Source organism: Leptodactylus fuscus, chromosome 1 (assembly GCF_031893055.1).
Source record: "Leptodactylus fuscus isolate aLepFus1 chromosome 1, aLepFus1.hap2, whole genome shotgun sequence".
NCBI lineage: Eukaryota > Metazoa > Chordata > Amphibia > Anura > Leptodactylidae > Leptodactylus > Leptodactylus fuscus.
Window position 1 is genome coordinate 212,016,703 of NC_134265.1, and position 27,499 is coordinate 212,044,201.

Genomic DNA, 27,499 nt, shown 5'->3' on the forward strand with positions numbered 1-27,499 from the left:
GTCAGCTTTGGGCATAGCATTATGCCCTGGTGCGCAAAATACTAGGTGCCCAAGACGTAATAGTTCTTCCAAGGTTGTTAAGGGGTTAATATCATATTTGGACATAAACTGCTGTTTGGATATAGGCGGGTACAGAAGGGAAGGAGCGCTATTTTAGTTTTTGGAGTACAGATTTAGACTGTTTGGGTTTTGGACGTCGTGATACTTTTGTATAACCATGAAATACCAGCCATGGAATTCCTGGACATGGCTGGTTAGAAATAAATGCTGAGTTAGAAATAAATACTCAGCTGATGATAAAGGTGAAAATGACAATTTTTACAGGAATATGTCATTGCAGCATGTAATATGTTGTGCCCAGTTTGTATCAGAGATGAGCGCTTCAAAAAAAATTTTTGCCCAGGATATCTGGTTTTGGAATGGGTCTCTCTGCTGACACAACATGAGTACAACATATTGGGCACTGAAATGGCATATCTCTGGAAAAAATTAATTATCGGCTGCGCATTTATTTCTGGAAATTAAGTTAATGCAAAAGTCAAGAATTAAAAATGCTCATTACACTACATTAAATCCCTTCAGTGGTGTAGTCTCCAAAATGGAGTTACATGTCTGCGGATTCCACTTTACTGACTACACAGGGGCTCTGCAAAAGTGGCATGACATCGAAAAACTAAACTGTGCTTCAAAAACCAAAATAGGATGTGTCTGTGAGCATGTCTGTTCTTTTTTCCGGGAGCCGTCTTTTTGGTCAGGATTTTTTCGAGGCAATTTCGGCCTCAAAATCCTGACTAAAAAAACTCCATGTGAACTCAGCCTATGTGTTTCTGGAGCGAAGATTTAAATTGTAGCTGTTTAGACATCATGTCACATTTGCAGAGACTCTAAAATTGCCCCTAAAAATTGGGGTCACTTCATGGGGAATTTCAATTTACTGCCACCTTCAGGGCTCTGCAAAAACAACATTTTATCCATAAAATCCCTCTAAATCTATACTCCAAAAGCTGTGTGTGTGTGTTGTGTGTTTGTGCCCAAGCGGCAGTCTACACCAATATGAACAACTTTTTGCACCTGGGATAGCCCACTTGATAGTTTTAGGAGTTTATATGTTTGATTACATAAAGTTGGCACAACGTATTAAGCACTGAAATTGCTTATTTCTTCAAAAATTTCATTTTTCAATTTGTACATTAATTTTTGGGAAACACTCTTGGGAAAAATACCCATTGAGAAATTCCTTGAGGGGTGCAGTTTCTAAAATGGGGACACTTGAGGGGTTTCCATTGTACTCTAGGGGCTTTGCTATTGCGACATGGCACCTGAAAACTATTCCAGCAAAATATATTTTTCAAATGTCCACTGACACTTCTTCCCTTCAGTGTGCTTCCGTGTGCCCAAACAACAATTTACTCATGCATTTGAGCTATTTCTATGCTTGAGAGAAATTTCATAACAAACTCTGAGATGCATTTTCTCCTTTAACCCTTTGTGAATGTGCTAATTTTAGGGCTAAAATAATGTTTTATTAAAAAAAAAAAAATTAAATATCTTGTTTTATTTCTCGTGAAATTCTTGAGGGGTTAACAAACTTCCCAAATGCTGTTTTGAATTATTTGAGGGATGTAGTTTTGAAAATGGGGTGACTTTATGGGGATTTCTGACATATAGACCTTTAGGCCGGGTTTACATGGGGTTTTTTGGTCTGGAACCTGAGGCGGGGGTCGTCTCAGGTTCCGGTCCAAAATACGGGTAGCTGCGACTGGATGCCGGTTCAGTCGCACACTCTGCTCCGGATTAGGCCCAAATGAATGGGCCTAGTCAGGAAGAGGGAGTGTCTTCAGGCGGATTCGCGAGGTGACTCTGCCTGAAGAATGAACATGTCTGTTCTTTTTGTCCGGGAGCCGGAACAAATGGTTCCTGGATAAAAGAACTGACCGGCTCCCAATGGGCCTCAAAATCCTGACCAAAATACCCTGTGTGAACGCAGCCTTATAATCCCCTTCTGAGAAAGAGAAGTGTGTGTTTTGTGAAAACAGGTACCTTCCAGCCAAGCAGTTAAAGGGTGGTTAGGTGACTAATTAAGGTCTGATATAGGCTGTGTGTCAGAACTAGGAAGTGTGGCACTACACTGAGAAAACTGACCTGTGTTATCTGAACTTGCAAACAAGATAACTGTGTGCCACCCGTTTGACTGACCAGAGCAGGAGTCTGACAGCCAGGCTCTTGTCTAGAGAGGGAACATTTTTTGTAGTAGGTAGTTCTGTGTTGAGAAGGTTTTTTTTTAATTTTTTTTTTTTAGTTTGTGCCTATGTAATGGCAAATTGTTTAAGCACTTGCAAGTAAATAAATAATAAACTTGAGTGCAATTCGGCCTCTGTGTCCCTGTTTCCTGCACTGCTACCAGGTATCTACCTGAGTGGCTCCCCACACCCATCAGAGCTGAAGTGGTCCCTAAAAATTAGCTTGGCATATTTTCTCATAAATTTCTCAAAATCACTGTTACACTTGTGAGCTTTTTTAATGTCCAAAATAAATTAAAGCTTAATTAAAAGATGATGCCAATATAAAGCAGAAATATGGTAGGTAACATTTATTCACGTACTAGTAGATTACTCGCGGCTTCGCTCGTGAAAAATATGTTAAATTATTGGTTATGCTAAAGTAACATTTTCAGTGTCATACTGAGAGCTACAGTAAATCTTTTTTTTCCACTTTTAATTTTTATTATTTTGGCATTTCACTAATTTGGTTTTTTGTTACTAATTTGACATTTTTATTGATTATAAATGTTCAATACATATTATGTAGTATAAACTATTACATCTTTTTCTTGAACTATTTTTTTAATCAAAAATTAAAATTTATGCCCTTTACACGAACAATTTTAACAACATAGTGCAGCCCTTCCCCCTCCCTCCAGTGTAATCTATAAGTAGTTCACGGACCAAAGAGTAACATAGGTTTACAGTTATACAACTATCAATTGTGGCGCTGTTTGGTACACAATGTTTCTGGTTTTACCTTCAGGTGCATACCTGTATATGAAAAGATTTTGGGGGTTACCCACTCTAGAGCAAGCAACATACAACTGTCCATGTGAGAAACACGGGCTCTCCAAATTAATGCCGGCTACTTTAAGTGATTGACCATGTGCTTTGTTTATAGTCATAGCAAATGCAAGTCGGATTGGGAAAGGCATGTCGGTTGGTAGCAAAGGAATACGCGGAATGAAAACATTTTCTCCCTAGGGCTGGGGCTCCACGGACCGGAAACACCGTAATTTTTCCCCCACAGGAAAAATCGCAGCATTTTACAATACTTTCAAAGTGGATGGGATTCATGCGAATCTCGTGTCCACCTTGCGGACACGCTGTGATTTCCAAAACCATAGCAGTTTTGAAAATCGCAGCATGTCAGTTATATCTACGGAAACGCCGGTGGCTTTACCGTAGATATAATTGTAAACAGAAAGTCCACGGAGGAAAACTTCATGAACTTTCTGTTCAAAGCTCTGCAGGAAGAACCATGATGTGTTCATGCCCATTGGTTCTTAGCCTAAGGGTGCATTCACATGGAGAAAAATGGAACCCATTGAAATCAATGGGAGCCTTTTTTTTCAGTGCTGAATCTGATGCAGATTCCACACCCAATTCAGCGCCATTTTCCTCTGTGTAAATGTATCCTTAGAGATTCCCATACGAATAGTGGCATCAATAACATTGGGCATGAAGACTCTTAATGCACAATTTTGTGCCGTCACACTTTTTTTTTTTTTTTTTTAATGCAGATTGTGAGACCCATATAGGGATCACAATGTACTTTTTTTTTTTCCTATCAGTATGTCTTTGTAGAATGGAAGGAAATACACACAAGCACGGGAGGAGGCTCCAAAGAATTCAGGAACTCCAATGGATACGTTATAGCTTGTTTACTCTCCATGAGTGAATCAATAGGGACATGTATGTGGTTGCTAGACCAGGCAGCCCCATTGCATATGTCGTATACGGTCATTTTCAGAACGTTCATCCTTTTGTTCAGATGTTTCCATATTCCTTTGCTTCAGCCTGCCTTATCCAGTTCTTGTGAAGACAACATTCCCGTTGCTCTGATATCTCAGCTGCCTTAGGGCCTGTTCACACGGCGTAAACGTGCGTTTATTTTGGCAAAATACACATGTAACAATAAGACTCCCATTGACTTCAATGACATTTTTTTACACGTGTAAAAAAACATGTTAAAATACACGTCAAAATACAAGTGTAAAATGTCATTAAAGTCAATGGGAGTCTTATTTTTACACGTGTATTTTGCCAAAATACACACGTGTGTACTCCGTGTAAACGGGGCCTTACATTTAGCCTGTTTCATCCGTTTCTTTTCAAGCTGCAAATCACTTTGTTTACTTGTCTCAGCTCTTTGACACAGTTTTCCGCTCTTAGCTTTCGGATAAACTTGCCCAATAGATGGTCATTTTTTGGGCGGCATTTTAAAAAACAGTCCTTATTATTATGAGCCTTTAGTATTCACCTGACACTGATAACAGATGTAATAGGATGAAGAGTAATACAGAGCAGCCCTCACAGTATTCCTATGACCTGAAGGAGCCGCCTCACAGGCAGACTTGTGGAGTTGCCCATAGTAACCAATCAGAGCTCAGCTTTCACTTTACCTCAGCAGCTTCAGTGATGAAAGCTCCTGTATAGTACAGATTTCACATTTCCCCATTATATGTATGGGGCCTAACTTTGGGGGCCCAAATTTTATGATGGGGGACACTAGAAAGATGTAATGTGCGCAGTATTCTACTCCTGTGCGTGGAGAGGCGGCGTGCCAAATCGGGAACTGTGGATTTGTATAAAGCAGAGTACTACAGGATTTGAGTTTTATATATATAGATTTGGGTGGTATGACTATCTGTCTGAAAAGCAGAGCATTTCACATTTTAAAAATTTCCTATTTTATTTTTTCTAAATTAATACAAAATATTAATTAATATTTACCATTAACGTAAAGTGACACAAAAAAAAAAACAAAAAAAAACAAACAACAAAATTATCTCAAAATCACATGTGTAAGTTAAATCGTCTTATTGCCATGTCAATTTTGAAAAATGATGCCTGGTCCTTTTAGGTAATAAGGGGTTAAAGACCATTCCGTGCATAGCCTCTTTAGAATACAAACTCGGCTTGGTACGTGGCTAGAAAGAAGATCTAAGGGCAATCTGTATTGTGGTAATTGTGCAGTCAAATATAGTGTAAAAAACAGACACTCCTTCCATAACAGAGTAAACTGTAGTAATTAATAACTTTATTAGTTGCAGAAGTAGGGGTTTCGTTTATTTGGTACAATGTAGCTGTCCCTAAGTTTCTTATGTTAATCTGCACTATTAATTTATGAAAAGTTGTTTTTATAATTGTAGGTACACCTTAACCCTTTCCCTGCCACCCACATGTTATACTGTACATCCGCCAAGGGTCGCACTTTTGTACCAAAGGACGTATGTAATACATCCTTAGTACTAATGCTGATATCTCAGGATTGGTTAAGGCTATTAAGATTATCTTGGATTCATTGTAAAGATGAAAGCTCATCATGATAGCCCTCACAGATCCAGAGTGGTTCGCTGGTGAAAATGCTATTTGGCATTGAGATCCCAATGCAGATCTCAATTCCCAACAATGTTTTTAACAGCAAAATACTCTGAATTGGTAAGGGATATTACCATCCAAGCTCATATTAATAGCCCTGACAGATCCTGAGATATGAAGCTCTAAAGTCTCTTCCCCCCCCCTCCTGTCTGAGACAGCATCTTACAACTTCTGAAAGAGGAAGGATGGATAAGCAGCATAGCTACAGACTGCAGAGACGATGATAAATTATCATTGTCTGTGTATAATGTGTATGTGACTCCAGCGTGAGCAAGTAGCATAGAGTTCTATCCGTCAATCAGAGAGCATATTATACTTTTGCAATCTGATTTTCACATCTGTGACCCAGATGTTTACCATCGTACAGGTTGCAACACCAAAAGAGCCATCAATAAGGTTTACATTTGACCCTGTCCCTATCCTGTCCATAACTCATGCTTCAACTTCCTAGATTAAAATATGCTAAACGCCTCTCTAGCGATATCTGTTACATGCTAAAATAATAGCAATAACAATCATCATTAGAAATAGATGGATAAAACACTTCTGAAAGGTGGAAAAGTTCCAAAAGTCAGATAACACATTTTTACCCTTTGAATGTCACCATATAAAATCCCAGTTTTGGGCAGCTTTCAGATGGGCATAATAGGAGGTGTTTATTTTTGCACCTATAGTACATCAAAATATCTGGACTTCGAGTAGTCATCAGACCTAGAATTATGGCCCTCTAACAGCAGTAATTATGAACAACAGGAACTTCACAGGTTGCGTCCATAATCTGTTATGCCAATCTGAAACTAGCCCTACTTATCACATTAGTGACGCTGGGTTCACACCAGTGCCTGAACTCCGTTTTCAGGTTTCCGTCTTCTGCATGCAGAAGACCGAAACCTGTCATGCCAAGTCCGGCCGTGTGCGCTGTTGAGCGTTTTATGCGCTCCGCGGCTAAACCGTTTTTTTTTAAGCCGGACACAGAGTACTGCATGTCCGACTGTGTCCGGTTTAAAAAAACTGGTTTCGCCGCAGAGCGCATAAAACGCTCACCGGCCCTCACAGCCGGAGACTTTTCAAGCCCATTCAAATGAATGGGCTTGAAACATGCTGGCAGGTTTCTGTCTCCTGCCCCTTTTTTGTGCAGGAAACGGAAACATGCAGAACGGAGTACAGGCACAGATGTGAACGAGCCCTTAGGCATACAGGTTATGATTATTCATTAGAGCTACTTATAGGTGGATAGAAAATTATATTCTTAAGTAAGCCCCTATTTAATTTGCATGCACAAAATTGGTTGTCACATTTCTGTGATTTTGGTGCCTCTTTAACACCTACATCTGTAAATATATATGTTTCAATTCCTCACACCTTGCAGTTTTTGGAAAGTATATTTTTATTGTAGAAAGAGATTGCTTGAGCATGTACTTTAGTGGTAAATTTGAATTTTTGTGTATTTTTTTCTTGTAATCTGTTTGCTGTTAAATAGCATGAAGGTGGTTGTATATAAGAAATATTAAGTTAGATTTTGGCGTCACAGTTTGATTTGTGCAGTATAGAATTTTAACATATTAGTAAATAACATATATGTACGTAAACAACGTAGAGTACATCCAGTTGTTGTTTGCAATATATATATAAATTGTGTACACCTTGATCTATTACTTTAAATGTGTTTTGTATATAAATGTACAATTAAATAGGAGTTAAAGGTGCAAATATATTTTAGTGCATTTTTTTTTAAAAAAATATTTGTATTTGTCACAAAGTTACATAAAGATGGACATTGCTATTGATACACATTGATACATTGAGACACATAATCTTCAGGTTGTCTACTTTCAAAAAATATATGGGGTTTAAGATTGCAGGATTGCACTTGCTTTTCACGGTGTAACTGCATTATGTAATTGCATTATGTTTTGCGGCCTCATAATTTGTCTTATTAGCAGATTTTCTACTTCTTCCATTGTATTGGAGATTTGTAACAAACCCCTATCAGTTCTTTATTATTCTGTATTCCTCCCCTTCTTTCCTATTTGTATGCTCTTTTTTAAATATATTATAACACTGTAACCCAGTCATAGCTAGAGACCAGCCATGTCTCACTTGTCCCTATTATATCATATTTCTCTTCCAACATTTTTACTTCTAGTTACTCCATCTTGTTACCAAGACTTTTGGTATTTGTTCACATGCAATTTATGTATATTTCCTCTCTCCTACTTTTCCTTTGCCTACTGACTGTTCTCACCTCATCCCCCCACTCCACGCCCCGTTACATTATTTAGCCCACGTTCCATGTCTACAGTATCTTGCTCTCTGTATATGTTATTGCCCTCCATACCACCCCACCATGTCCGTAGTTAAAGAGGGCCTTTCACCTCCTGGGGCACATGCGGTTTTATACACCGCTAGAAAGCCGACAGTGTGCTGATTTTAGCGCATTATCGGCTTTCCTGTTGTCTGGCCCCGGTGAAGACCTATCGGTGCTGGTACCGTAGCTCTTCATTGTCAGAAGGGCGTTTCTGGCAGTCATTCAGGAACGCCCTTCCTCACATGAGTGTCTATCGCGCTGTACTGTGAGAGTGGTGAGGAACTCATCTATGGATGAGGAGGGAGGGGGGCGTTCCTCACTGCTCAGCGTCATCGCTGGGCGGTACGCAATGCCCCCTCTCACAGTAAAGCGCAATAGACTCTGCTGTGAAGATGAGCGTTCCTGACTAACTGTCAGAAACGCTCTTCTGACAGTGAAGAGCTACGCTACCGGCACCGATAGCTCTTAACCGGGGGCACAGAACGTGAAAGCCGATTCAGTGCACTGTCAGATTTCTAGAGGTGTATTACACTGCATGTGCCCCAGGAGGTAAAAGGTCCTTTTTAAAACCCTCTTACAACCATCTAGTCAACTTTTGCCTTAACACAGCTGCACCTCCCCCATTGAAGTGCAGCCCATTCTTACCATAGAATCCTTCCTTCTACAAGTCTTGAGCAATTTGTCTACCTCCCTAATCTCTCGCTATAATATTTTCAAAAATACTACCTTGTAGGTTCTTGCCTTCAGCTTGACTGCTAGATCCTTTTTTTTTTAAAGGCCCTTCCACCTACCTCTAGCATTATTTGTGCCAATGTGCACCTTCACCACTGGATCCTCACCAGCCCTTCCTAGTAAATGCAATACACCATTCAATGATCCCAGTCTTTGTCTCTGTCTGCCCTAATTCATCTCTACTACCAGAACCTGTGTCTAGTTTGCTTTGCACTACTATTCTCCTTCATACTGGAGCAGAAAGTTCCCTGGCTGTCTCCGCATGGAGACCCCCCGGACGGAATACAATTGCAATTGCAAGCGCTGTGCTGTCAAAGCGCACGGACCCCATAGACTGTAATGCGAACATGATTTGTGTGGGCAGTGCGTGACAAGCACACAGACTCCATTATAGTCTATGGGGTCCGTGCGCTTTGACAGCACAGCGCTTGCAATTGTGATTGTATTCTGCCCCGGGGGGTCTCCATGCGGACTCTAACCAGACTGAATACATACACTAGTCTGAACCAACCCTTAGGGACTAATTATACTATGTTGAGGAATATATAATGAGGTACTGTTAATTTTATAGTTATAATAACTATATTACCGTATATACTCGAGTATAAGCCGAGTTTTGTTTTGCAGCACAGTTTTTGTGCTGAAAAAGTCCGCCTCGGCTTATACTCGTCATTACGGTCATTCTGCAATATCATAGTTACAGACCCGGCACACAGACACCGGGACAGGTGTCAGGCCGCAGCATTGCCACGCTCATAGCAGGAGCAAAGCGATGCTGCTCATTTCAAACTGCAGAAGTACATATGGTACTTCTGCTAGCAGGCCCGGAATACAGACCCCCCCCCACTCCATCACACGCCGGGTGACGTGGCCACGTAAGCTCAGGCCCGCACCCGGCATGTATCTGCGTTCCGGGCCTGCTAGCAGTAGTACCGTAAGTACTTCTGCAGTTTGAAATTAACAGCATCGCTACGCTCCTGCTATGAGCGTGGCGATGCTGCGGCCCGGCACCTGCCCCGGTGTCTGTATGCCGGGTCCGGATGCCGGGTCTGTAACTATAATGGCACCGCTCTGCTTCAGAGCGGTCACTATACCAACTGGCACCTCCGCTGTAACTTTTACAGCGGTAATGTCGAAGCTCCCTTCAATCATGCCTGCAATCAGAGATCGGCCGGCTGGGAATTCCCTTCAGCGCTCTTGCTGGGGATTCCCCTCCCCCTTTCCCTAGAACACATATAAAACAAATACTGTTAATACTGTGAAACACATACACGTTAGTTATCCCTGTGTCCAAAAACGCCCACTCTACATACCTATAAATATATTTTTCCTGTACGGTAAATGCCGAAGCAGAAAAAAAAAAAGTTGTCTAACTGCCCCTTCCCCAAGACTAAGTCCCCCCCCCCCACACACTTGGAATTCAGCCTGCTACATCCAGGCTAAGTATAAGGTATCTGCACTGCTCATATTCCGTCGGGAATGGGTGCACTGCAGATGCCCTATATTCAGCCAGGCTGAATTTCAAGTGGGGGGAAAAAAAACAGTCCTAAGCTCAGGGAAGGGGCAGACAGACAACCAAAACACAGGGGGTGTTTTGGTTGTCTGTCTGCCCCTTCCCTGAGCTTAGGACTACTGTACCCAAAAACTCCGGCGATTTTAATTTTTGAAATTTTCCAGTAGCTGCTGCATTTCCCCCCTAGGCTTATACTAGAGTCAATACATTTTCCAATTTTTTTGTTGTAAAATTAGGGGGGTCGGCTTATATTCGGGTCGGTTTATACTCGAGTATATACGGTATATAGTTTGCTTAATTTTTATTAAAGATAAGTCTCAAGTATGCTGTACAAGTAACCATCCGGGTTTGTGGTTACTGAATTAAGAGGGGATAAATTACTGCTGTTTTGTGTGTGCGACTGTATTCCGTCCGGGGGGTCTCCATGCTGACACTAACCGGACGGAATACATATGTGAATGTGTCAATGTGAACAGACCCTAAGAGAAACAGATACACAGCACCTACAATGTAAAAACTGTAGTTCTGCTATCATGTACAACGTACAGCAAAAGGTTATACAGAGATGCACATACTGCTGACAATGCCCTGTAACACCCGTGGTCGGAACCGGGGCCGATCGCGGCATCTCAGGGGTTTTGGTACATAATGGCACCGACGGTTTTGGGAGGTGCCGGTGTTGGCAGTGGGCAGCCCGGGGTCTGATCAGTAACCTTGGGTCTGCCCCATGCCGTCCAAATCACGTACCTGATTTATCCTTCCAAAATGGAAGCTGTCAGCCCCGTGCTTGCGCACAGGGCTGAGAGCTTCCTGTACTCTTCAATACACGTATATTGCAGCGTACATGTAGTTGGGGACAGAAAAAAAAGTTATAAAAAAGTAAAAATAAAACAGTTTAAATAAGTTTAAAATAAATTAGAAATAAAGACCCAAAAATCCCATTTTGCCATATAAAATGTTTTATTAAAAATAGAAAAAAACATAACATATTTGGTATCACCGCGTCTGTAATAACCTGAACAATAAAATTAAAACATTATTTAACCCGAACAGCGAACATCATAAAAAAAAACCCGTAGAAAACCGTATAAAATAATGATCATTAGAGATGAGCGAACAGTGTTCTATCGAACACATGTTCGATCGGATATCAGGCTGTTCGATGTGTTCGATTCGAATCGAACATCACGTGGCAAACTCCAAAAAAATTTGATTCCCCTCCCACCTTCCCTGGCGCTTTTTTTGCACCAATAACAGGGGAGGAGGGCCAGGAACTACGACACCGGAGGCATTGAAAAAAATCGGAAAAAGTCATTGGCTGCCGAAATCAGGTGACCCCCATTTTAGACGAATAGTGGATTTCAGATCCGGGTCATATGAGACTGTGAACTTTGTGACTATGAGACAGGGATAGCTGTACAGGCAGGGATAGCTAGGGATAACCTTTATTTATGTGGGAATGTTATTAAAAATAACTTTTTGGGGCTCTATTGGGTGTGTAAGGGTGCATGCACACTACGTAACGCCGGGCGTGTATGAGAGCCGTACACGCCGGCATTACAGCAGACTGCCGAACACTTCCCATTCACTTCAATGGGAGCGCTTGTAACAGCGGCGTTTACGAGCGCTCCCATTGAAGTGAATGGGAAGTGTTCGGCAGCCCTGCTGTAACGCCGGCGTGTACGGCTCTCATACACGCCCGGCGTTACGTAGTGTGCATGCACCCTTATTGTGATTTTTGTGAGATAAACTTTTTCCCATAGGATTGCATTGAGCAGCATTGATTGGCCAGTCTACGGAATTCGGCCAATCAGCGCTGGCTCTGCCGGAGGAGGCGGAGTCTAAGATCGCTCCACACCAGTCTCCTTTCAGGTCCGACCTTAGACTCCGCCTCCTCCGACAGCCAGCGTTGATTGGCCGAATTCTGTAAACTGGCCAATCAGCACTGGCCAATGCATTCTATTGGCTGATGAAGCAAAGCTGAATGTGTGTGCTGAGCTCAACTACGCCGGTGGCGTAGCCGAGAGTTCAGTGCACAGCCAGCTCTGCTATGCCGGAGATTGAACTCTCAACTACGCCGGTGGTGTAGCCAAGAGTTCAGTGCACGGCCAGCTCTGCTATGCCGGAGATTGAACTCTCAACTACGCCGGTGGCATAGCCGAGAGTTCAGTGCACGGCCAGCTCTGCTATGCCGGAGATTGAGCAGAGTTGGCCGTGCGCTCCGGTGGTGTAGCAGAGCCGAGGGTGCAGAACGGTTCAAGTGCACCCTCGGCTCTGATGTAGCAGAGCCGAGGGTGCAGAAGGATTCAAGCGCACACTCGGCTCTGATGTAGCAGAGCTGAGTGTGCACAAGGGTTCAAGCGCACACTCCATCCGGAGATGTAACCGTGCTGATGCTGTCAACACTGCTACATCTCAGATCGGACCACAATGGAGACTGCTGTGGAGTCCACAGCAGTCTCCATTGTGTTCCGATATCAGATGTAGCAGTGTTGACACGCATCAGCACGGCTACATCTCCGGACGGAGTGTGCGCTTGAACCCTTGTGCACACTCAGCTCTGCTACATCAGAGCCGAGGGTGCACTTGAACCCTTCTGCACCCTCGGCTCTGCTACACCACCGGAGCGCACGGCCAACTCTGCTCAATCTCCGGCATAGCAGAGCTGGCTGTGCACTGAACTCTTGGCTACACCACCGGTGTAATTGAGAGTTCAATCTCCGGCATAGCAGAGCTGGTCGTGCACTGAACTCCCGGCTACACCACCGGCGTAGTTGAGCTCAGCACACACATTCAGCTCTGCTTCATCACGCCAATAGAATGCATTGGCCAGCGCTGATTGGCCAGTTTACAGAATTCGGCCAATCAACGCTGGCTCTGTCGGAGGAGGCGGAGTCTATGGTCGGACCTGAATGGAGCCAGCGCTGATTGGCCGAATTCTGTAAACTGGCCAATCAGCGCTGGCCAATGCATTCCTATTGGAAAAAGTTAGCTTGCGAAAATCGCAAGCTGACAGGGATTTCCATGTGATAAAGTGACTTATATGCCCCCAGACATGCTTCCCCTGCTGTCCCAGTGTCATTCCAGGGTGTTGGCATCATTTCCTGGGGTGTCATAGTGGACTTGGTGACTCTCCAGAGACGGATTTGGGTTTCCCTCTTAACGAGTATATGCTCCCCATAGACTATAATGGGGTTCGAAATCCGTTCGAACAGTCGAACAGTGAGCGACTGTTCGAATCGGATTTCGAACTTCGAACATTTTGGTGTTCGCTCATCTCTAATGATCATTCAACACCTTTTTGCCTTACAAAATGTTCAATAAAAAGTAATCAAATGGCCAGATGAAAACCAAAAAGGTACCAATAAAAAGCAGAGGTCATCCCGCAAAAAATAAGCCCTCAACCAACTCTGTCTACTGAAAAATAAAAATGTTATGCCTTTCAGAAGATGGCGATGCAAAAATAATTGATTTTTTCTCCTAGATTGAATTTTATGCTGCACAAATAGCAACACATTAAAAAATAATATAAATGAGATATCGCCGTTATCGTACCGACCCGCAGAATAAAGATAACGTTACTTATTGCTGTACGCTGCACGGGAAAAAAAATAGATGCTAAAAGCAGTGCTAGAATTGATGTTTCCTTTTACATCCCTCCCAGAAAGAGTTAATAAAATGTAGTCAATAAGTTACAGGGACCCCAGAATGGTGGCATTGAAAAGTACATCTAATACCGCAAACACCAAGCCCTCATATGGACATATTGCCAGAAAATAAAAATAAAAATCTAGCTTTTACTATGTGAAGACAAAAACCCCAAAATCGCCAAATCATTAGGACATAAGTGGCTGCGACTAGAAGGAAATGTATAATCTGTGCGAACGTTTTCAGGGGACACCCCAAATTTAGAGCTTATGAGAGATAATACACCAGCGCTGATCCCCCAGAATGCTCCTCTTCCCCATCCGTGTCATAGGAGCTAGTGGGAAAATAGAATGGGATTTGGTGTACCCAATTTACTCCGCACAGCTTACATATTCACTTTGGGGTTACTAATGCTCACTACATCACTTGAGAAATTCTTTGAGGGGTGCAGTTTTTAAAATGGGGTCACTTTCTAGAGGCTTCCACTGTTTTGACACCTCAAGGGCTTTGTAAATGCGACATGGTTCCTGAAACTGATCATTAGTTTACACCCACAAGTGGGGTACTATAGTAGTCCGGAGAACTCGCATAACAAATTACGGGATGCGTTTTCTCCTTTAACCCCTTGTGAATGTGCAAATTCTAGGGCTAAATGAGAATATTGGTAAAATAAAATCAAATTTGAGAATTTCACCTCCATTTTGTCTTAATTCCTGTTAAGCACTTATAAGGTTGAAATACTTGGTATATGTTGTTTTGGCTTATTTAAGAGGTGCAGTTTTGAAAATGGAGTGATTTATGGGGGGTTTTAATACAAAGGTCTTTCAAAACCCCTTCATAACTGGATTAGTCTCTTAAAAAATGGGTTTTAGAAATTTCTTGAAAATTTGAATATTGTTGTTTCACTTGTAAATCTTATAATGTCTGTAAAAAATAAAACGGTGACTAAAGTTTGATGCCGACATAAAGTAGAGATCTGGGACATGATATATATGATATAATTTTGGCGGTCTGACTATCTGTATGCAATGCACATCATTTCAAACTTTATAAAATGCATATTTTTCCAAATTTCCACCAAATTTCCTATTTTTTCATAATTAAACACAAAACATATTAACCAAAATTTACTACTAATATGAAGTACAATGTGTTACGAAAAAACTATCTCAAAATCACTTTGGTGAGTTAAAGCGTTCCAAAGTTATTGCCACATAAAGTGACACATGTCAGTTTTGAAAAATCGACATTGGTCAGGAAGTCAAAAAGTGCTATTGGCGGGAAGGGGTTAAAGGGATTCCATCATTAAAATGGATTTTTTTTCTCCCTAACACGTAGGAATAGCCTTAAGAAAGGCTATTCTTCTCCTATCTTTAGAAGTTTTCTCCGCACCGCCATTCCGTAGATATCCCGGTTTTCTTTAGTATGCAAATAAGTTTTCTCACAGCACTGGGGGCAGGCCCCAGCGCTCAAACAGCACTGGGGGCGTCCCTGACTGCGCATGTCTGCAGCCATTTTCTTGTGGCCACTTACACAGTACGCTCGTGTAAGCAGCCATAAGAAAATGGCCGTAGGCATGCACAGTCGCGGAGAGGTTGTCGTGGAGATGTCGTGGAGAGGTTGTGCTAGAAGAAGACAGAGGCCATCGCCCAAAGCCAAAATCCCCTCATCCCCAATTCCCTTCTCCCTTCTCTGGCCCCAGCAGTGGTGATACTGTCATTGTGACTTCCTTGGAGAAATGGCTCCCTCCCCTCCCCACATCTCATCCATGTATCCCGACTCCCGAATGTCTCCAGCGCCATCCCCATGCTATCTCCTCCTCCCCCTCCATGAGTGACACCCCTCCGTGGTGAAAGGATTGATTGCAACTGCAACGTGTACTACCCTAATGACTGCCCCCCCATGCGCTGCCCCTGATGGTAGGTGCATCCTCATGACTGCTCACCCTTCCACACATGCGATACCCCTATGGCTAAGGCCGATGGCTAAGGCCGTGGGAGGAGGTGACCAGCAAGTCACTTAAGTTATGTGCTTAGCATAAAATTGCATTTACTGGCTGCTTCATGACCTAACTGTGAAACTCTATAGCAGTATCAGACCTCACTGCCCCATTCCACTCTTAGGGTAAGTCATTGTGTGGTGCTTCACTTGCCCTCCTATCTCCCATTCCTGAAAGAAAGGCCAAAGCCATCTCCTAGAGAGTAATACTCACAGAAGAGCCATCGCTTACCAGAGGTTTGCAATGTTGGTCTTAGAGGTATTCACTAGGAACATCAAAGGGTTGACTATATACAACCCCCCTTTGTCTCCTTGTACGGTAAGTAACCTCTTTCTGTCACAGTATAGAGAATGGACATGGTCATGGTACAGTACAGGAATTATAATATAAAGATCCACAGCACTTTCACAGCCATCTCCCCTGTTAATTCAGGTAGTGTAGAATCCGTCTTGGCACACATGCAGTAATAGAGGCGATGGCTGAAATATGGCAGTTTATTCCTTCTTGCCAATTATTATCTACTCCATTTATAACATACTAATGAAGTAAAGTTAAAGGGATTCTACCATTAAACTACCTTTTTTTCTAATGAACACGTCGGAATAGCCTTAAGAAAGGCTATTCGTCTCCTACCTTTAGACGTGGTCTCCGCCGCGCCGTTCTGTAGAAATACCGGTCTGCCCGAGAGCTCTTTCCTGTGCCGCCTCCTTCTTCTGCAGCAACTCCGCCTCTTCTGGCTTCTCTTGCTCTTGTAGTTCTATACACGAGCATAGAGAGACCACCCCAAAATGGCCGCCGGCCAGCTCCTGTATTGAACTGCAGGAGAGGCTACCCAAAAATGGCCGCCGGCCTCTCTATGCTCCTGTATAGAACTACAAGAGCAAGAGAAGCCAGAAGAGGCGGAGTTGCTGCAGAAGAAGGAGGCGGCGGAGAGTTGATTTGCATACCGGTTAAAACCAGTATTTCTACGGAACGGTGCGGCGGAGACCACGTCTAAAGGTAGGAGACGAATAGCCTTTCTTAAGACTATTCCGACGTGGTAATTAGAAAAAAAAGTAGTTTAATGGTAGAATCCCTTTAGAATCCCTTTAAAGTGAATTGTTTGCATGGATTGAAGAGTGCTTTGGATCTGTCTACAACATTCGCGTTTAAAAGAATGGCCATTGGATGCTGGGATAATGCGCAGTGATATGACAGTAGCAGAATAATGGACACAGTACAGGGATAATAAACAGTCAAGTCACACTAAATGGATCTATAAAAACTGAAATAAGTCTTTGATCCTATTGTTATTGTGATGTCACATTCTTGAAGTATAGTATAATAGTTATCCAAACAGTGTACTAGGCTTGCAGAAAACTGAGTTAACAATGAATGTGACTGATGACTTTAGAACAAATGCTGCGTGTATGCTTTATTTTTGTTTTACTTATAAAATTGAATTATAAATAACTTGATATTTCCTGCAGTTTACTTGATTTACATGTTTTATTAATATAAAATGAGTTGAAAAAGGTTGTTGGAACCGTAATAACTGTTTTTTTTCCCTTTTTTTTTTTTTTTTGCATCTTCTACTGTAGAAGTGGAACAAAGAGGTAATTTAATCTATATATTTGTATTAATATGCTTTAATGCTTCATTTTATTATGACAATGTATAACCCTGGAAAACATCAGTATAAAATCATACCTTAACTATGTAGGTATGAACAAATATTAACAATTTAAAAAAGGACAACGTACCACTTTTAATTTGTTAAAAACAGATATAAAAACCAAACTACCGTATATGCTCGAGTATAAGCCGAATTTTTTAGCACAGTTTTTGTGCTGAAAAGGCTCCCCTCGGCTTATACTCGAGTCAAGCAAAAAAAAATAAATCTCCCATAAAATAGTGGGGGAAAAAAGAAGTTTTAAAAAAAATATAATAAAAAATAAAGTAAATAAAAGTTCTAAATCACTCCTTTCCCTAGGATACATATAAAAGTAGAAAATTACTGTGAAACACATACACATTAGGTATCCCTGTGTCTGAAAGTGCCCCATCGGTCTACTGAATATAGGGTATCTGCAGTGCTCCTATTCCGTTGGGAAGGGGTTAATAGGAGCACTGCAGATACCCTATAGTCAGCCAGGCTGAATTCCAAGAGGGGGAACAAAAACTCAGTCCTCAAGCTCAGGGAAGGGGCAGACAGACAACCAAAACACCCCCTCCCCTTCCTCAGCACCTAGCATCTACTGTACCCAAAAACTCCGACCAATTTAATTTTTGAAATTTTCCAGTAGCTGCTGCATTTCCCCCCATGGCTTATACTCGAGTCAATAAGTTTTCCCAGTTTTTTGTGGTAAAATTAGGGTCCTCGGCTTATATTCGAGTCGGCTTATACTCGAGTATATACGGTAGTTTATGTACAGGCCACCCGCCCATTATATATAGTCTGCAGATGTCAGCATTAATTGACTAAGAAGAACAGTTGGAATTGGTATATTTATATGCAGCTGAATATAAATATACCAATTCCGAATATGTATTCAACCAGTGATATCTTTGTAACTCAAAGCTAGAACTGAATTCTTATCATATGAAAGATGGCAAGGGAAAGTGTGAAAAAATGAAGGATTTCACAGAAATGAGTTAAAATTTGTTAAAGTATATTGCAAAATGTGTAGAATGGAAACCTAGTCCGCATAAAAAGTGGTTAACTGCGGAAACCAGCAGACCCTATAGACTATAATGCAGTCCGCTCGGTTTCCACCAGGAAAATGCGGAGAGAAAAGTCCTGCTTTCAGGACTTTTCTCTCAACATTTTTATGCGGATTCAGGGATGGAAACCCCAAACAGAGAATGAGCGCTGGTGTGAACTTAACATTAATGACACAAAAACTGCAAGAAAACCAAAGTTGCGTTTTCCCCCACTGCAGTTTTTTCCGCAGCCCACTACATAGGTCTGTATCCTAAAGAAACTCTCCAGTAAACAAAAAATGATTTTTGTATCCCCATTTGAAAAGGAGTCTGTATCTAGTGTAATGTTACTGAATAAACTTTACTGACAGCTTTATAATGAAGTTTTCTTGTCCTCTTCAAAGCACTGATAATAATAATAAAAATAATAATAATAATAAATTTTATTTATATAGCGCCAACATATTCCGCAGCGCTGTACAATTTGTAGGGTTCAAATACAGACAGAAAGATACATTACAAAGAAAGTCGATTCACACAATGGGACTGAGGGCCCTGCTCGCAAGAGCTTACAATCTATGAGGTAGAGGGGTGACACAAGAGGTAGCAGGGGCACTGATCTTCTCTCTGCTCATCTGATGCATACAGTGAAGCAGATTTATGAAAACTTTCTTTAAAAAAAAAACTGGCTTAGTTTCCCATAACAACCAGTCACGGCACAGTTTTCATTCCATATAGTGCTTTTGAAAATTAAAACTGTGCTTTGATTGGTTGCTGTGGGCATATATCTGCCAAAATTTAACCTCCTGATATTATGGGAAATACTAAACTGACAATGTAAGTGTCTGTTCACATCACGTTTTGAATCCACCTAAGTATTATTTTTAAACCCCTAACAGACTTGATCCCTAGGCAAATACTCATATCATGTATACAATATACTATATACACTGCTCAAAAAAACAAATAACACATCCTAGATCTGAATGAATGAAATATTCTCATTGAATACTTTGTTCTGTACAAAGTTGAATGTAATGACGACAAAATCATACAAAAATCATCAATGAAAATCAAACTTTTTAGACAATGGAGGCCTGGATTTGGAGTCCCCCCCAAAAAAATTAAAGTGGAAAAACACACTGATCCAACTTTGATGTAATGTCCTTAAAACATGTCAAAATGAGGCTCAGTAGTGTGTGTGACCTCCACGTGCCTGTATGACCCTCCTACAATGCCTGAGCATGTTCCTGATGAGGTTGCGGATGGTCTCCCAAGGGTTCTCCTCCCAGACTTGGAGTAAAGCATCTGTCAAAAACTGGACAGTCTAAGGGAGCCTTCACACGGAGTTTATGCTCGCTCATTCTGAACGTAAAACTCGTTCAGAGTGAGCGGCATAAAAAACAGATCCCATTGACTTGAATGGGAGCCGGCATACGTGCGCTACACATTGAAATCAATGGAGGCTTTTTTACCTATTGCTTTCAATGTGATACACACATTCAAGTCAATTGGATCTGTTTTTTATGCCGCTCACTCTGAATGAGTTTTATGTTCAGAATGAGCGAGCGTAAACTCCGTGTGAAGGCTCCCTTAGTTTCACTAAGAGTCTGTTCACAGTTTTTTTGCAGGCAGATTTTGAGGTGCTTGCAAAAAAGGCTCCCATTCACTTTAATGGGAGCTTCTTGCTTTTTTTTTCCCCACCCAAGCAGCAGTTCATACCCACATATATAATAATTTTGTCCCTGGGATAGCCCACTTAATAATTTTAGGAGTGCATGTCTCTGATGCCACAGAGTGGCCACAACGTATTAGGCACTGAAATTGCATATTTCTTTACAAATTTAAATTTTCACTTTGTACATTAATTTTTGGGCTCAAAATGATAATATCCCTTGATACATTCCTTGAGGGGTGTAGTTTCTAAAATGGGGTTTACATTGTATATGTACTTTAGGTGCTCTTCAAATGCGACATGGCACCTGAAAACTATTCCAGCCACATCTTCCCTTCAAAAGCCAAATAGCACTTTTTCCATTCTGAGTTCCACCATACAGCAGATTACAACAAACTGTGGGGTGTTATTTTTTCTTTAACTACTTGCAAAAATTTTAAATATGGCACTAAATGGATGATTTATTGGGAAAAAAAAGTAATTTTTCATTTTTACGTCGCATTGTTAATAGAATCTGTGAAACAGCTGTGAGGTCAAAATGCTCATTATACCCCTAGATACATTCTATGAGGGGTGTAGTTTCCAAAATGGGGTCCCTTTTGGGGGGTTACTATTGAACTGGTACTTTAGGGGCTCTGCAAATGCAACATGGCACCTCAAAACTATTCCAGCAAAACCTACCCTCCAAAAACGAAATAATGCATTCTGAGCTCCACCATGTACCCAAACAGCAGTTTACGACCACATATGGGACATTTCTTTATTCAGGAAAAATTGTGTAACAAACTTTGGGGAGCTTTTTCTCCTTTATTCTCTTGTGAAAATGAAAAATTTGGGGCTAAATTGACAGTTTATTGGAAAAAAGTTATTTTTCATTTTTTAAAATCTGTGAAACAACTCTAGAGTCAAAATGCTCACTATACCCCTAGAGATGTTCTGTGAGGAATGCAGTTTCCAAAATGGGGTCACTTGTAGGAGGATTCCACTGTATTGGTACTTTGGGGGCTCTGCAAATGCAACATGGCACCTGAAAACTATTCTGCAAAAATCTGCTTTTCAAACGTCCTGTGGCGCTCCTTCCCTTCTGGACACTGCCATGTGCCCAAACATCAATTTACACCCACATGTGGAATATTTCTTAGTTCTGGAGAAATTGCACAACAAACCGTGAGTTGCATTTTCTCCTTGAACTCTTTGTGAATGTGTTAATTTTAGGTATAAATGAATGTATTAGTGAAAAAAAATTAAATGTCTAAATTTCACCTCCATATTGTTTTTATTCTTGTGAAATGCTTAAAGGGTTAACAAACATCCCAAATGCTGTTTTGAATTACTTAAAGGGTGTACTTTTGAAAATAATTTGATTTATAGGGGTTTCTAATATATAGACCTTTATAATCCCTTTCAGAACTGAAGTGGTCCCTAAAAATTTAGTTTTTGAAAGAAAAAAAAAGAAGAAAAAAAAAAAGTTTTTTTGTTTTTTTAAGGGCTTTCTTGGGGGGTACTAGTTGTAAAATTATGTATAATCAGATTTTTTATTTTTAATATGACAGAGAACAGACAAGAACAATGCACACAAACAGATGGAGTGATGGCACTCAAGCCACGCCTGTAAACAAAAGGACGGGTGTAAGACCCCATCCAGCGCTAGAACATACAGTCCTATGAAAAAGTTTGGGCACCCCTATTAATCTTAATAATTTTTAGTTCTAAATATTGGTGTTTGCAACAGCCATTTCAGTTTGATATATCTAATAACTGATGGACACAGTAATATTTCAGGATTGAAATGAGGTTTATTGTACTAACAGAAAATATGCAATATGCATTAAACCAAAATTTGACTGGTGCAAAAGTATGGGCACCTCAACAGAAAAGTGACATTAATATTTAGTAGATCCTCCTTTTGCAAAGATAACAGCCTCTAGTCGCTTCCTGTAGCTTTTAATCAGTTCCTGGATCCTGGATGAAGGTATTTTGGACCATTTCTCTTTACAAAACAATTCAAGTTCACTTAAGTTTGATGGTCGCTGAGCATGGACAGCCCGCTCTCAAATGATCTGAAAACAAAGATTGTTCAACATAGTTGTTCAAGGGAAGGATACAAAAAGTTGTTTCAGAGATTTAACCTGTCAGTTTCCACTGTGAGGAACATAGTAAGGAAATGGAAGACCACAGGGACAGTTCTTGTTAAGCCCAGAAGTGGCAGGCCAAGAAAAATATCAGAAAGCCAGAGAAGAAGAATGGTGAGAACAGTCAAGGACAATCCACAGACCACCTCCAAAGACCTGCAGCATCATCTTGCTGCAGATGGTGTCACTGTGCATCGGTCAGCAATACAGCGCACTTTGCACAAGGAGAAGCTGTATGGGAGAGTGATGAGAAAGAAGCTGTTTCTGCAAGCACGCCACAAACAGAGTTGCCTGAGGTATGCAAAAGCACATTTGGACAAGCCAGCTTCATTTTGGAAGAAGGTCCTGTGGACTGATGAAACAAAGATTGAGTTGTTTGGTCATACAAAAAGGCGTTATGCTTGGCGTCCAAAAAAATCAGCATTCGAAGAAAAACACTTGCTACCCACTGTAAAATTTGGTGGAGGTTCCATCATGCTTTGGGGCTGTGTGGCCAATGCTGGCATCGGGAATCTTGTTAAAGTTGAGGGTCGCAGGGATTCCACTCAGTATCAGCAGATTCTTGAGAATAATGTTCAAGAATCAGTGACGAAGTTGAAGTTACGCCGGGGATGGATATTTCAGCAAGACAATGATCCAAAACACCGCTCCAAATCGACTCAGGCATTCATGCAGAGGAAAAATTACAATGTTCTGGAATGGCCATCCTAGTCCCCAGACCTGAATATCATTGAACATCTGTGGAATGATATGAAGCGGGCTGTCCATGCTCGGCGACCATCAAACTTAACTGAACTTGAATTGTTTTGTAAAGCGGAGTGGTCCAAAATACCTTCATCCAGGATCCAGGAACTGATTAAAAGCTACAGGAAGCGACTAGAGGCTGTTATCTTTGCAAAAGGAGGATCTACTAAATATTAATGTCACTTTTCTGTTGAGGTGCCCATACTTTTGCACCAGTCAAATTTTGGTTTAATGCATATTGCACATTTTCTGTTAGTACAATAAACCTCATTTCAATCCTGAAATATTACTGTGTGCATCAGTTATTAGATATATCAAACTGAAATGGCTGTTGCAAACACCAAAATATTTAGAACTAAAAATGATTAAGATTAATAGGGGTGCCCAAACTTTTTCATAGGACTGTAATATGATAATAATGGGATGGAAGGCCTAGAGGTACAGGCCCAATAAGAACAACATCATAAAGGGAGTAGGGGGTGAACCAACAGACAAGGGAAACTCAGAGCAGAAACTACAGTCAGGGAAAGGGCTCGTTCACATCTGCGGCCCGGCACTCCGTACTTAGGTTTCCGTTTAGTGCCTAAAACACAGGCAGGATACGGAAACCTGCAGGAGTCTCTCTCACCCATTCATTTGAATGGGTGAGAGAGATGTCCGGCCGTGCGCGGCGGTGAGCGTTTTAGGCTCTCCGCCGCGAAACCGGGTTTTATAATCCGGACACAGAGTCGGACATGCAGTACTCTGTGTCTGGATAAAAAAATCCGGTTTCGCGGCGGAGAGCCTAAAACGCTCACCGCCGCGCACGGCCGGACCCGGTCTATGGTTTCCGTCTTCTGGCATGCAGAAGACGGAAACCATAGAACGGAGACCCCAAACGCAAGTGTGAACCCAGCGAAACATGTATGGGAAAGGAAGGGGGCAACAGAGGGAGTGTAGAATGACCAGCAGCCTCCTCCAAAGAAAGGGGGAAAAGGAATAGCATGGTAGCAATATATTCCTCTGTTAACTCAGGAGAAAAAAAATGAGAATTCGGTTGATTCCTGAAACCGCCAGAGAGCATCAAGTTTGGAGAGGTCAGGGGAATCCTCCACCACTAGGGCCTCCATTCTTATTAAGAGAAGCTCCTATAGAAATTCAACCAGGGAGGGTGCAACAGTGGTCTGCCAGTGTCTGGGAATGACGGTTCTGGCAGTCATGAGGAAGTGTCTCAGGAGGTCCTTCTTCACCGCAGAAATCCTACCTGGGAGAACTGAATGGTCAGTTGGGGAGTTGCTGTAACCACAAACTATAGCGTACAGAGCGAACACAGCATCCCAGAAGGGCCTCTATGGAGGAAAGTCGGAGCACTGGTAACACCGAGTAAAAACATTAATTAAACTAAATTTAGTTTTCAGTTTTTAGTATCCAAATAGACAAGTCCTGCTTTTTACGCAGTGGAGAAGTCCTCTTTCTGGTCCACCTTTTTCTGGCGCTGTGCGCAGTTTTCCTTCAGGTCTACCTTTAATAAAAGCTGTAACAGTGGCAAATAGAGTTAAACTACACAAGCAGGGAAGTTCTCTTCTTGGTCCTCTGCCTTTGACGATACGGCTCATCTTCCTTTGTCTGCCTGACAATAAAGACTTGAAGACCGGCAATTAGAACTATCTCTATATTGGACGTGGTGTCCACATTTGTGTTTAATATTACAGCTAGTCTTCTTTAAGGTCTGTTTCTTTTTTAAAGTCGTAATAGCGGCAAAAATACCTACTGCGTGCAGCTTATACACCGTCTGGATTCTATTCAATTTCCTTTCTGGTCCGCCATATTTAGCTGGACCTGTGATCATCTATATATAAGCTAGGACCTAGTCTTCATTCTGGTCCGCTTTTCACATCCCTAATATATAAAAATTGACTATACTGTAAAAACGCATTGATAGGTTCCCTTTGTGATCCAACATATACAGGAGGTGTGGCCTCCTTTATAGGGGTGTGGTTTTCTGATAACACCTCATTGGTTGTTTCTTCTTTTTTTCTGTAAATACTGATTTGATTGGCTGTGGTTTTTGGAGGGAGATTCATATATAAATCTTGTAGTTACAAACGTAATGGTGACATCCTGAGGCTTGAAAAAGAGGGTATGTGTGAAACGACTTGTTGCCTTGCCTACAGGGGTTTTTTTAAGACTGTTTTGTGAATAAAGCCCTCCTTCTATACAAGTCCTGGTGTGTGCCCCGATCTTTGTTCTCTCTTTATATTCTAAGAATAAGATTGCTTTAAAGGAGCGGTGGGCATGAGGGCATGTCCAAGTGCATTACAGTTTTGAAAGCAGAGAGGTGAAACTAATGGATAAAAACAGTGTAATTGCTTTGGGACGAAGTAGGTCCTATGAGGGACCTACAGAGAAGGTTCCATATGTGCCAGCTTCCCTTTGTAATGGATGTACCACAATCACTCCACAGGGTGGGGGTCAGCCTGCAGCCAAGATCCTGTCCCCAGGCTGCCATTAACTCCAATTTAGTGTTGGGGGAGGGCTATATAATAAGCTGTACACAAAGGATGAAGAGCCTCTTTTGGCAGCTCTAAATAAACATAATTTCTCAAAGCTAGTAAGAGATATTTCTAAGTTGAGCGGGTTGAGAGAATATAGGAAGTGGAAATCTTGTGTGGTCCTGTGGTAGCATCTGATCGAGGCAGGGAATAAGTGTTGGTAAATATATCTTTAGTGGAGACCCGTCGGTTACAGAGAGTCAATAAGATATAGGAACTAGGCATGGTACCACCAAACCTTAGGTGATAGGCCAGACAGGAAGAGGGGATTTGAAAATAAAGGTATTAGCTCTGTAAGTCATAGTGTAAGTGGACTAGCTATATCATGTAATGAGTGACCTTGGCAGCAATAGGAAGAGTATGAGAGGCCGATCTTGGGGACCAGAGTAAGGCTTAGAGGTATGTCGGCGCTACTAGCACTGACTCCAGAGTGACCCACTCTGGTCATTTGGTCTCGTTATAGATAGTGCAGATTTGGGAAAGTCTAGCATCTATGTAGAATGAGGGACTGAGAATCTGATCAAACTTAGGGTGACCATCTTGTCTGAATGAATCCTACCTATCCAGAAGGGATTACAACATGTCGTCAGCAAAGAGGTTGGTTTTGTATTCATGGTCCCCAATCTGCATACCCGTAATGGGGAACTGCTGGAGCCTATTTAAGGAGGGCTCTGGTTCCGGAATGCCGCTGGTTATTCAGTTGTATTAGATTGTCCTGGTAGTAATTCATTCTCTTGTCCTGTTTGCCTGTGCTCTGACCCTCTTGCTTTGACCTCTGACCCTGACTTTGCCTCCTGATTTTGTACTGTGCCTGCTCCTGTTTATTACCCTGACTTGCCTTTAGACCTCTGCTTCCTCAATACCGATTTTATACTGCTCCACTGCTCCTGTTACCGACTCGGCCTGCCTGATGTTCCCTTTGGATTTCCCACTGCACTGTGTTACCCTCTAGTTGACGACCCGGACCATAGGACTATGATTAGACCCTTTTCTGCCACCTTCTGACCTCCCTCCACAGCCTTCTGGATCCTTGGACCTGCACTGCTATCCGAAATATCTTCTGGTAAGAGATCTCAGTGTCTGGTTTACTGTGATTTGTGGTGCGCTGTGCTTTTGTCATTTCCCAACCGGTACTGCTCTGCCCAGCAGTGCAGGGAAGTCCCTCCCCAGCATCTGGGGCTCTGGTGAACACCATTGTGGGGTTGGAGTGGGTGCAGCCCGGGGGGTGTTGGACACACATCACTGTGTTAACCATTTTGATCAGTGTATTTAGTACTGGTTCTCACTAATGGCTCAGATCTGCATCTGTTATCTTAATACATACATACCCCATGCACATTTGAGCCTAGAACGCTAGTTCTGCAAGGCCACTTTGCTAAACGCTGTGTCACCATGCTGCCAACCTCATTATACACAACTCTCCTGCTACTGAACCACATACATCATGAGGTTCTGTAGCAGATGAGATAGTACAGACATTCTGGACATTCTGAGAAAGATGGCAAATATAAATTAACATCTAACTAGTGTCGGGTTCTAGGCCCCTTTTACCGAGCATTAATAGCAGTACAGACCTGATGGCAGCCCTTCTCCTGGACATTATATACATGTCAGCTACTACAGAATCTCATAAGTCTTTTTTCATATCTGTGATTGATGGAGACTCCAAACTAAGCCTCAAAGATACAGCTTATCTCTTTTTCTAATTCCTTCCTCGTCCACCCTTTTTAATGTCTAACCCTTTTTAGTAGAAGCATCTTTAGCAGTGGTCACAGCCTCCAGTCTTCTTGGGTATGATGCAACAAGGTTTGCAACCTGAATCTGGAGAATTTCTGCCAATTTACTCTCTCAAGTATAACACCAGTACAAATAGTACTGCAATCTACC

General features: G+C 41.8%; 1 protein-coding gene across 1 annotated transcript in view; it reads left to right on the plus strand.

Annotated features, from left to right (window-relative positions):
• ADGRL3 (adhesion G protein-coupled receptor L3) overlaps nt 1-27,499 on the plus strand; it is an 877,296-nt gene that overhangs the window by 242,918 nt on the left and 606,879 nt on the right. Inside the window, exon 6 of the mRNA XM_075282777.1 lies at nt 17,429-17,443. Coding sequence (XP_075138878.1) covers nt 17,429-17,443 — 15 coding nt within the window. The remainder of the gene's footprint in view (nt 1-17,428; nt 17,444-27,499) is intronic.